This window comes from Triticum urartu, chromosome 5A (genome assembly GCF_056163025.1).
Source record: "Triticum urartu cultivar PI428250 chromosome 5A, HENAU_Tu73, whole genome shotgun sequence".
NCBI lineage: Eukaryota > Viridiplantae > Streptophyta > Magnoliopsida > Poales > Poaceae > Triticum > Triticum urartu.
The window spans coordinates 398,477,281-398,489,006 of record NC_141877.1 but is presented as its reverse complement, the minus strand read 5'-3'; the positions used below and the strand labels follow the sequence as shown (position 1 = coordinate 398,489,006).

Below are 11,726 nucleotides of genomic sequence, written 5' to 3'. Positions count from 1 at the left end.
AATATTATATGTAGATGACATATTGTTGATTGGAAATGATGTAGAATTTTTGGATAGCATAAAAGGATATTTGAATAAGAGTTTTTCAATGAAAGACCTCAGTGAAGTTGCTTATATATTGGGCATCAAGATCTACAGAGATAGATCAAGACGCTTAATAGGACTTTCACAAAGCACATACCTTGATAAAGTTTTGAAGAAGTTCAAAATGGATCAGTCAAGGAAAGGGTTCTTGCTTGTGTTGCAAGGTGTGAAGTTGAGTCAGACTTAAAGCTTGACCACTACAGAAGATAGAGAGAAAATGGAAGTCATTCCCTATGCCTAGGCCATATGTTCGATCATGTATGCTATGTTGTGTACCAGACCTGATGTGTGCCTTTCCAAAAGTCTGGCAGGGAGGTACCAAAGTAATCCAGGAGTGGATCACTGGACAGCGGTCAAGAACATCCTGAAGTACCTGAAAAGGACCAAGGATATGTTTTTCGTTTACGGAGGTGACAAAGAGCTCGTCGTAAATCATTATGTCGATGCTAGACTTGACACTGATCCAGATGACTCTAAGTCGCAGACCGGATACATATTTATATTGAATGGTGGAACTGTCAGTTGGTGCAGTTCCAAGCAGAGTGTCGTGGCAGGATCTACATGTGAAGCAGAGTACATAGCTGCTTCGGAAGCAGCAAATGAAGGAGTCTGGATGAAGGAGTTCATATCCGATCTAGGTGTAATACCTAGTGCATCGGTTCCAATGAAAATCATTTGTGACAATACTGGAGTGATTGCTTTGGCAAAGGAATCCAGATTTCACAAGAGAACCAAACACATCAAGAGACGCTTCAACTCCATCCATGAACAAGTCAAGGAGGGAGACATAGAGATTTGCAAAATACATACGGATCCGAATGTGCAGACCCGTTGACTAAGCCTCTTCCGCGAGCAAAACATGATCAGCACCAAGACTCCATGGGTGTTAGATTCATAACAATGTAATCTAGATTATTGACTCTAGTGCAAGTGGGAGACTGAAGGAAATATGCCCTAGAGGCAATAATAAAGTTGTTATTTTATATTTCCTTATTCATGATAAAGGTTTATTATTCATTCTAGAATTGTATTGACCGGAAACCTAAATACATGTGTCAATACATAAAAAAAACACCATGTCCCTAGTGAGCCTCTACTTGACTAGCTCGTTGATCAAAGATGGTTAAGGTTTCCTAACCATAGACATGAGTTATCATTTGATAATGGGATGACATCATTAGGAGAATGATGTGATGGACAAGACCCATCCGTTGGCTTAGCATTATGATCGTTCAGGTTTATTGCTATTGCTTTCTTCATGTCAAATACATATTCCTTCGACTATGAGATTATGCAACTCCCAGATACCGGAGGAATGCCTTGTGTGCTATCAAACATCACAGCGTAACTGGGTGATTATAAAGATGCTCTACAGGTATCTCCTAAGGTGTTTGTTGAGTTGGCATAGATCGAGATTAGGATTTGTCACTCCGAGTATCGGAGAGGTATCTCTAGGCCCTCTCAGTAATACACATCATAAGCTTGCAAGCAAACGACTAAGGAGTTAGTCACGAGGTGATGTATTACGCAATGAGTAAAGAAACTTGTCGGTAACGAGATTGAACTAGGTATGAAGATACCAACGATCGAATCTAGGGAAAGTAACATACCGATAGACAAAGGGAATTATGTATGTTGTCATAACGGTTCAACCAATAAAGATCTTCGTAGAATATTTATGAGCCAATATGGGCATCTAGGTTCCGCTATTGGTTATTGACCGGAGAGGTGTCTCGGTCATGTCTACATAGTTCTCGAACCCGTAGGGTCCGCACGCTTAACGTTCGATGACGATATAGCATTATATGAGTTATGTGATTTGGTGATCGAATGTTGTTCGGAGTCCCAGATGAGACCACGGACATGATGAGGAGTCTCAAAATGGTCGAGAGGTAAAGATTGATATATAGGACGATGGTATTCAAACATCAAAAGTGTTCCGGAGGGTACCAGGTACATATTGGGTCACCGGAAGGGGTTCCGGGCACCCCCGGCAAAAGATATGGGCCTTATGGGCCAAGAGGGGAAACACACTAGCCACATGGGGCTAGTGCGCCCCCCATATGGGACGAACCAGGAGGAGAAGGAAAGAGGAGAAGGGAAAAGGAAAGGGGGGATTCAACCTCCCCCTTCCTTCCTTCCTCCCTCCTCTTTCCTTCCCTCTCCGGCAAATATGGCAGGGGGGCGCCGGCCATGGGGAGACCCCAAGTAGGATTCAGCCTACTTTGGCGCCTCCTGGCAGCCTTTCCTCTCCCTCCTACCTATATATATGTGGGGGGCGCCCTAGCACACCCCATATCAATTGTTAGCCATGTGCGGCACGCCCCTCCACCGTTTACACCCCCGATCATATTTTCGTAGTGCTTAGACGAAGCCCTGCGAGGATCACTTCACCATCACCATCACCACGTCGTCGTGCTGATGGAAGTCATCTACTACCTCGACAACTTGCTGGATCAAGAAGGCGAGGGACGTCACCGAGCTAAACGTGTGTAGAACGCGAAGGTGACGTGCGTTCGGTACTTGATCGGTTGACGCGAGAAGAAGTTCAACTACATCAACCGCGTTGTGAAACGCTTCCGCTTACGGTCTACGAGGGTACGTAGACACACTCTCCCCCTCGTTGCTATGCATCTCCATGGATAGATCATTGCGTGTGCGTAGATTTTTTTGTTTTCCATGCAAGGATTCCCAACATTAACACGCAACTGAGATAGGGGACGTCCTTTTTTGTCCTAATTGCAAGTCCACCTCCACACGCAACTGGGGGCCTCTACCCATTTTGTCCCAATTGCAGCTCCTCCCTCGACACGCAGTTGAGAGAAAGGACGTCCCTTTTTTGTCATAGTTGCAAGTACACTCTCGACACGCAACTGGGCCCCTATCCTTTTTTTCCCAATTGCATCTCCACATTCAACATGCAACTGAGAGGGGGGACGTCCCTCTTTTGCCCTATTTGCAAGTACACCCTCAACACGCAACTGGGGCCCCTATCCTTTTGTCCCAATTGTAGCTCCACCCTTGACATGCAACTGAGAGAGAAGACATCCCTTTTTGTCCTAGTTGCAAGTACACCCTCGACACGCAACTGAGATAGGGGACGTCCTTTTTTGTCCTAGTTGCCAGTCCACCTCCACACGCAACTGGGGGCCCCTACCATTTTTGTCCTAATTGCAGCTCCACCCTTGACATGCAACTGAGGGAAAGGACATCCCTTTTTTTCGTAGTTGCAAGTACACTCTCGACGTGCAATTGGGCCACTACCCTTTTTGTCCCAATTGCAGATCCACCCTCGACCTGTAATTGAGAGAGGAGACGTCCATTTTTTACACTAATTGCAAGTCCACCGTGGACACGCAACTAGGGTCCCTACCCTTTTGTCCCAATTGCAACTCCACCCTTGACACGCAACTGAGTGAGGGGACATCCTTTTTTGTCCTAGTTGCAAGTCCACTCTCAACACGCAATTAGGGACCCTACCCTTATGTCCCAATTAAGGGGACGTCCCTTTTTTGTCCTAGTTGCAAGTACACCCTTGACACATAACTGAGAGAGGGGACATCCTTTTTTGTCCTTGTTGGAAGTCTACCCTCGACATGCAACTGGGTCCCCCCTACCCTTTTTGTACCAATTGCAGCTCCACCCTCGACACGTAAATGAGAGAGGGGATGTCTTTTTTTGTCTTAGTTGCAAGTCCATCATCGACACACAACTGGGGCCCCCACCCTTTTTGTCCCAATTGCAGCTCCACCTCTAACACGCAATTGGGAGATGGGATGTCTCCTTTTTTGTCCTAGTTGCAAGTCCACACCCGACACGCAACTGGGGCCCCCTACCATTTTTGTCCCAACTGCAGCTCCACCCTCGACACGCAACTAAGAGAGGGGATGTCTTTTTTTCCTAGTTGCAAGTCCACCCTCGACACGCAACTGGGGAACCCTACCTTTTTTGTCCCAATTGCAACTACACCCTCGACACACAACTGAGAGAGGGGACGTCCCTTTTCTGTCATGGTTGCAAGTACACCCTCGACACGCAACTGTGGGGCTCTGCCCTTTTTGCCCCAATTGCAGCTCCCCCCTTGATATGCAACTGAGAGAGGGGAGGTCCCTTTTTTGTCCTAGTTGCAAGTACACCATCGACACACAGCTGGGGGTTGCTACCTTTTTGTCCCAATTGCAGCTCTACCCATGACACACAACTGAGAGAGGGGACATCCTTTTTTTTGTCCTAGTTGGAAGTACACCCTCGACACACAACTAAGAGAGGGAACATACTTTTTGTCCTAGTTGCAAGTCCACCCTTGACACGCAATTGGGTCCCCTTACCCTTTTTGTCCCAAGTACAGCTCCACCCTCATCGTGCAATTCAGAGACGTCCCTTTTGTCCTAGTTGCAAGTACACCCTCAACACGCAACTAGGGTCCCTTCCATTTTTGTCCAATTGCAGCTCCACCCCTGATATGCAATTGGGGGCTCACCTTTTTTCTTGTCAGCTGCAAGTCCAACCTCGACACGCAACTGGGACTAAACCCAGTTTCTATCACAGTTGCAAGTCCAATTACACTCCCGACAAGCAACTTTTTTGCCCCAATGTACTTTTAAAAGTTCATGGACATTTTCCAACCTTGTGATTTAAAAAAAGAACATTTTTTGAAATTCATGAAATTTTATAAAATCATGATCTTTTAAAATCATGAATATTTTTGGAATCCAACAACATTTTTTTATCTTGAATATTTTTTCAAATTCTTGACCATTCTTAGAATTCATGAACATCTTTTATTTTCACAAACATTTCTGAAATGATACATTTTATAACTTCTCAAACATTTTTCAAATTTGTCAATTCACGAACATTTTTCATGTCCATGAATGGGGTAAGCTAATAGGCGTTGACCTCGAGGCATTTTGGAGGGAACTTCATGATAAAAAAACTAACGGATGCGTGCCGCCGGCCTGCCTTTTTCTTACCTTGGAGTGTGGATGGCGCATGCATGCACCATGACACGTCATATATCATAAGAACCAAGCTTAGCTCCAGTGGCTTGCTTTGACACCGGCCAGGAAGCTAGCTTAGCTTCGGGTCGATCCGTCGCGGGGTGAATAATTGGATCAATTTTGCACTCACTTTCTTTTGTATTTCCCTGACGTGAAAGCCTAGCTCAAGCAACAAGCAAGGAATCAAGGACAAAGGTGGGAGGTGAAACAGGATTAAAAAGGATGATGTCACCTTAGATGTGATGTAATTATGTCTCTTATAGATGTATCTTAGACATGCCTTATTATTATTGTTTCGCTAGGATTATCATGGATTCTTTGGTGCCCGCAATTAGTAAATATAAGATAAGATATAAAATATGTGTAAAGTGTAGACATATCCCTTTCTGAACCAACTTACAAATTTCAGAACAAGCATGTGCAAGCATATATATATATTTGCAACACAACCGCCTACTCAGATCAGATCATTGACATTTGACCTTTTTCGGTGTTTGCGCAGCATGGTGCATGCCTTGTAACTTGTATACTCCTTGCACGTACGGTCACACGTTGTTATCACTACTCTACCTACCCCAAGTGTTAACATAGTTAACCTCGATATCTCCATCAAAATTAAGTATCAGCTGCATAGTCATTGTCTCCTTGACCTAAGCGACCAAAGATACAATACCACGTCGACAAGGCCTCTTTCTGCTGCTGAGATTGAGCAAAAAAGCCATCTTAATGAGAAGATTGCACGCTTGCTTCGTGAGGAAGAGATTAAATGGTACCAACGTTGCAAGGCCGATTCGCTCATTCAAGGTGATGATAATACGAAATACTTTCAAATGCTGGCCAATGGCAGACATAGAAAGAAACGTATCTTTGCTCTTGACCAGGAGGAAGGCCGTATTGAGGGGGAGGCACCGCTCAGAGACTTTATTACTAAATACCACAAAGAGCTTTTTGGCCCTTCCATAAACACTTTTTGAGCTGGATGAGTCTATCACTCATGACATCCCTCAAGTTTCGGAAGCGGAAAATGAATTCTTAACCTCTTCGTTTTCTGAAGAGGAAATTCGAACCGCGGTGTCTCAAATGGAATGCAACAAGGCTCCGGGACCGGATGGTTTTCCGGCAGAGTTTTATCAATGCTTTTGGGACGTAATCAAGGCGGACTTGGTTCAGTTGTTTAACCAACTGCATACCGAAGACCTTGATATTTCCCGCTTAAACTTTGGGAAGATTATTCTACTGCCTAAGATTAAGGAGGCCAGTCGTATTCAACAATGTCGATTGATTTGCCTTCTCAATGTAAGCTTCAAAATCTTTATGAAGGTTTCAACTAACCGGTTGAACGGGTGGCTGACCATGTCATCAAGCCCACTCAAACTGCATTCATGCAAGGATGCAACATACTAGATGGTGTGGTTGTGCTGCATGAAACGGTGCACGAGCTTCACCGCAAAATGTTGAATGGAGTGATCTTTAAAATAGATTTCGAAAAAGCCTATGATAAAGTTAAATGGCCCTTTCTGTTGAAAACTTTACGCATGAAGGGGTTTTCACCAAAATGGTGTCGATGGGTTGAGAGTTTTGTTTCTGGAGGTAGTGTGGCCATCAAAGTTAACGATGAGGTTGGGAACTATTTTCAGACAAGGAAGGGGCTTCGCCAAGGGGACCCCGCATCACCCATTTTGTTTAACATTGTGGCTGACATGTTAGCTACCCTTGTTGAGCGGGCTAAGGTGGCCGGTCAGGTTAGCGGCGTCATTCCTCATTTGGTAGAAGAGGGTTTATCTATCCTACAATATGTGAATGCCACGATACTTCTCTTGGATCATGATCTAGATAAAGCAAGAAATCTCAAGCTGCTTTTATGCGCATTTGAGGAACTTTCTGGCCTCAAAATTAATTTTCATAAGAGCGAACTTTTTTGCTTCGGGGATGCTGCAGAATATGCACCTAAGTATGCTGACATTTTTGGATGCCAGCTCGGGCAGTTCCCGATTCGGTATCTGGGTATTCCCATACACTATCGGCGTTTAACTATCGCTGAGTGGAAGCACGTGGAAGAGAGACTTGAGAAACGGCTAGCCAGTTGGAAAGCCAAACTCTTGTCATATGGGAGGCGATTGATCTTGATCAATTCCGTCCTAAGCAACATGGTTTTATATATGTTATCATTCTTCCATCTACCGACATGGGTTCTTCAACGTCTTGATTACTTTAGATCCAGGTTTTTTTGGCAGTGTGATAATGAATCAAAGAAATATCGACTGGCTAGATGGACGGTATTATATCAACCTAAAAGTAAAGGGGGACTTGAAATTCAGGACCTTGAGATTAAAAATATTGCTCTTTTCAGCAAACGGGTTTATAAACTACTCGCTGAGAATTGAGTATGGCAGAAAATTATTCGTAATAAGTACCTGGAATCCAAAGCCATTTCTCAAGTCCATTGGAAACCTGGTGACTCACATTTTTGGTCTGAAGTCATGAAGGCCAAGGAATTCTTTTTCTAATTTGGAACTTTCTCGGTTAGGGACGGTTCCAGGTTCGATTCTGGGAAGACATCTGGTTAGGGACCACACCACTCATGGTGCAATACCCGAGTTTGTATAGGATTGTTAGACATAAATTTGTCACCATCAAACAAGTTTTGGGACAAGAAAACCCTGATATTTCTTTCCGTAGGGACCTTTTAGGACCTCGCCTGGCAGCTTGGAATGAGCTACTCATACGTCTAGAGGCTATTCAGCTGTCAGATGAACCGGACATCTTTCGATGGAATTTGCATCAGAATGGCAAGTTTATAGTCAAATCCATGTATGATGCAATGGTTCATTGTGATGTTCCGGTTGATAACAGGAAATTGTGGAAGTTTAAAATCCCTCTAAGAGTGAAGATATTCCTCTGGCTCCTAAACAGAGGGGTCATCTTAACTAGAGATAATCTGGCACGACACAACTGGCAAGACACCAACGCATGTCTCTTTTGCCAACATGACGAGTCTATTAAGCACTTATTTTTTGAGTGTAAGTTCGCTCGGGCGGTTTGGGCCATAGTTCAAGTAGCTGCAAATTTATACTCACCACGTAGTGCTCGTAACATGTTCGGCAACTGGTTGAGGGGTATTGATAAACAATTTTCTGCACATATTCTTGTGAGGGCGGCTGCCTCATGCTGGGCATTGTGTCTTACCAGGAATGATGTGGTTTTAATAAAAAATGTGTTTCATCTCCTATACAGGTTATTCGTGTATGTACGTGGTGGCTCCGTACTTGGTCTATCCTGCAGAGGCCGGAGGACAAGGACCTTTTTATGATGACGTCTACGCGGCTGGAGCGTACGGCCAGGTAGGTTTTCTCCCCCATGGATGGCGGTGTGATCTCCGGATAGGATCTGCCACATCATAGGCTTGGACTAATTTATCTTTTTAAGTTGTAAAACGATTTTATTTTTTGGGTTGATTGGACCTTTTGACTGTGTGCATCGAGTTATGCAGAAGCCGGGCATTTTTTAGATATAATTGTATCACCTTGATATATCAATTTAATGAAATGTCCTTTATCAAAAAAAATAAGATTAGAGTAGTACGTAGTACATATCTAACCGAGCCAGTCAAACAAGAAGGCCTCGTGATAACTGACAATGAAGAGGAATCAGAATCGAAATCACCGTGCCCATCAAGACCAACGATAAAGGGAGTAGAAAATGTTGTCTGCTAGCAGCCGCCCCCACTTGGATACTCCTACCGATCATCATGCCCAGCAACGCTCCATCCAAGCCGCCGTGGCCCATGATCCCAGTGCCGATCGACCACTGCAGACTGTACTATACTCCTACTGTGCAACCAATTCAGCAGCATAATTAAAGTCGGCTAAGTCTCTAGTTGCTGCGGCTGGAAGAATGGCGGTAGATGGGTTAGCTAGATGGGACACCTCTCACGCATCGGCCATTAAGCCCCCTAACCAATCCCGCCAGAAGCCAAGGACAGTGCCACCCAAATCTGCCCATCGAACGGCCCAGATCCCGAGTTTAATGGTGGTGGTGCTGCGAGAGCACAGGTGAGCGAGGACTGAGGAGGCGCCGGCGGCAGACACCTGTACGTGGCAGCGCCATTATGCTGTGCATGGGACCTCGGATTGGGACAGGGCCACCCACAGTAATCGGACTCCATGGCCATGCTAGGATTTGCTAGCCCCTGCTGTACGTGTCCGGGCTGATGATAAACACCGGAACATTCCAGTGGAGCAGTACAAAATGTAGCGATGCGCTAGCTATATGAGTAGCCATATGAGTTTTGATGATGATGTTGTACTTGTATACATGGCTTCGGAGCAGTAGACAAAAAACATGGACCCCAATAACTAGCGAACGCTCACTGCGAGGGTGGTATTTGCGAACGTTTTTGCTGGCATTTTCTTCATATAGTTCCATGGTAATTTCCCATTTCTGAGAAGAAAAAAATTCACCGTTTGATCTCGCGTCGCAACTAAAACTGCCAGCAAAGTGTGTTCGCTTGCCATCCACTTCCGAGGAAACGTCAACCACTCAACATTGCCCAAAAAGATTCATCAAAAAGGCATGCATGGAAAACTCTTAACATGAAATGCTTATTGCTAGCTACTCGTAGCACTAATGAACAAATAAACGGCACAGGACGAAATACATGCATGTGTGTGTATCTGTGTATAGATTCTACCATCGTTATCAGGTGTCGGTTTCTTGCCTCGTGCTGCGCGCGCTCGCCGGCGACGCCCACGGGAGGTCCTGATCTGTCGGGGACGACGAGCCGGCAGGGAGCACGGGGAGCCTCCTGCCGCTGCGGCCCCACTGCCAGATCTTGGACACCGAGAAGCTGTCGCCGCGGCTGGCGGCGCAGACCTTCTTGCCCTGCTGGTCACTGCTCGCCGTGGTCACGCCGGGGCGCATGGCCGCGCTGCCGTCGCCGGGACGCCAGTGCACGGACACCACCAGGTTGTCTTCGGCGAGCACGTACTGGTAGGAGGAGCCCATGGAGAAGCACCTCCTCGCGTCGAGGCGGCTGCTGGTGCCCGCCTCGACGTCGACGGCGGTGTTGTTGTTGCCCTGGACGTTCTTGAACCGGCCGAGCCTGACCGGAAGCACGACGGTGCTTGCGACGACGACCTCCTTTGACGCGTCCTCCTGCTCCTGCTTCTGCTCCTCGATGTCCGGCTCGCCGGCGGCGTCCGCGGCCGCCGCGACGGCGGAGGGCGCGCGAACCGACAGCACGGTGCGGCAGAGCGGGCAGGTGGAGCTGGAACGGAGCCAGGTGTCGATGCAGGCGACGTGGAACGCGTGGCCGCAGAGCGGGAGCAGGCGGAGGCGGTCGTCGGCGGCGAACTCGCTGAGGCAGACGGCGCAGTCGAACTGGCGCTGCCCCTTAGCGCCGGAGCTGCCGGAGAGCTCGGCGTAGGCGAACGCCGGCAGCGCGTCGATGGCGGCCTGGTCGAGGCCGGGCCCGGCGCCGTCCTCGTGCAGGTGGAACAGCTGCTGCAGCTGCCGCTCGACGGCCTCCGCCCGGGCATTGGCGCGGTGGCTCTTGAGGAAGAGCCGGCGCAAGATGTGCATCAACCCGCAGACGAGCAACACCACGGCCAGCACGACCGTGATGAAGAGCACGGCCGGCGTGATCCTGGCCGCCGTGGCCGACGGCCCCCCCGGCTCCGGCGTCGTGACAGCCACCTCGGGCGCGCCCACGAATCCATCATCGCCGGCCTTGATCTCCCGCCCGAGGAGCGACAAGCCTGCCACCCTCCTCACCGTCGCCATGCTCCTCCTCCCTCCGTCGCCAACGCAGCGCTCATCCACGACAAAACCCGAAAAGAAACGCCCAGCTATATATCCACTACCGCCGAGCGATCCCAGATAGCTCTCGGTAGGCGGAGGGATCAGTTGGAGTGGAACGATCGGGCACCGAACGGAAAGAAACAAAAGATCCCTCGGTGAGGTCAACCGGGAAGGAAGCTACGCACCAAACCTAAACCTTTTTCCGCGATGCAGAATATTGTATCCTCCTCCTCCGCCTACTCACTTGACCATCTTCCTCCTCTGTCTCGTTGGGCTGTGTATTATTGGCGTACGTACGTACGTACCAATCTATTCGGCGCTGGTGTGGTGTATGGTATGGTATGGTTATGGATGGGTCGCCGTGTGCGGTTAGCGGGGCGTTGTCTACCAGTACGCCGCCCGCCCGGGTGGTTGGCGGGAGGGGGGGATGGATACCTGGGCGGGCGCCACGTGAAGCTTCTTCCTCTTCCTCCCAACGTTGGGCTCAGCTAGCTGGGTTCAGTCGGGTTGAGGCTCGTCACTTGTGACATACGGAAAGTGCGGGGAGGGAATAAATAAGGAGAGGGAACAGCATGTCAGCGTTGGAGGTGGTTGAGCGAGCGAGCCGGGGTACTTCGACCCGTGGACCCATCCTCGCTGAAATCTGGAGGCATGGCATAATTGCCGCGACGGCGACGGCTGACCCGGGCCCCGTGGCCGGTCCGGCCAAGGCCAGCGAGCGAGCTCGATCGTAGCCACCACGGAGGCGAGACCCATCGGCAACCATCGTCTGCTACCTGTACATACAATCATACATGGACGTGGGCCGCGGCAGTGTTTTCTGCGGGATTACGAGGGTGCCAA

The 11,726-nt window shown here is 48.2% G+C and overlaps 1 protein-coding gene across 1 annotated transcript; it reads right to left on the bottom strand.

Annotated features, from left to right (window-relative positions):
- Positions 1-9,629: 9,629 nt before the first annotated feature.
- Positions 9,630-11,413, bottom strand: LOC125509227 (RING-H2 finger protein ATL46). Its single transcript, XM_048674149.2, has one exon. It carries the CDS (start codon positions 10,863-10,865, stop codon positions 9,783-9,785), a length of 1,083 nt encoding a protein of 360 aa, XP_048530106.2. The 5' UTR covers positions 10,866-11,413; the 3' UTR covers positions 9,630-9,782.
- Positions 11,414-11,726: the final 313 nt, after the last annotated feature.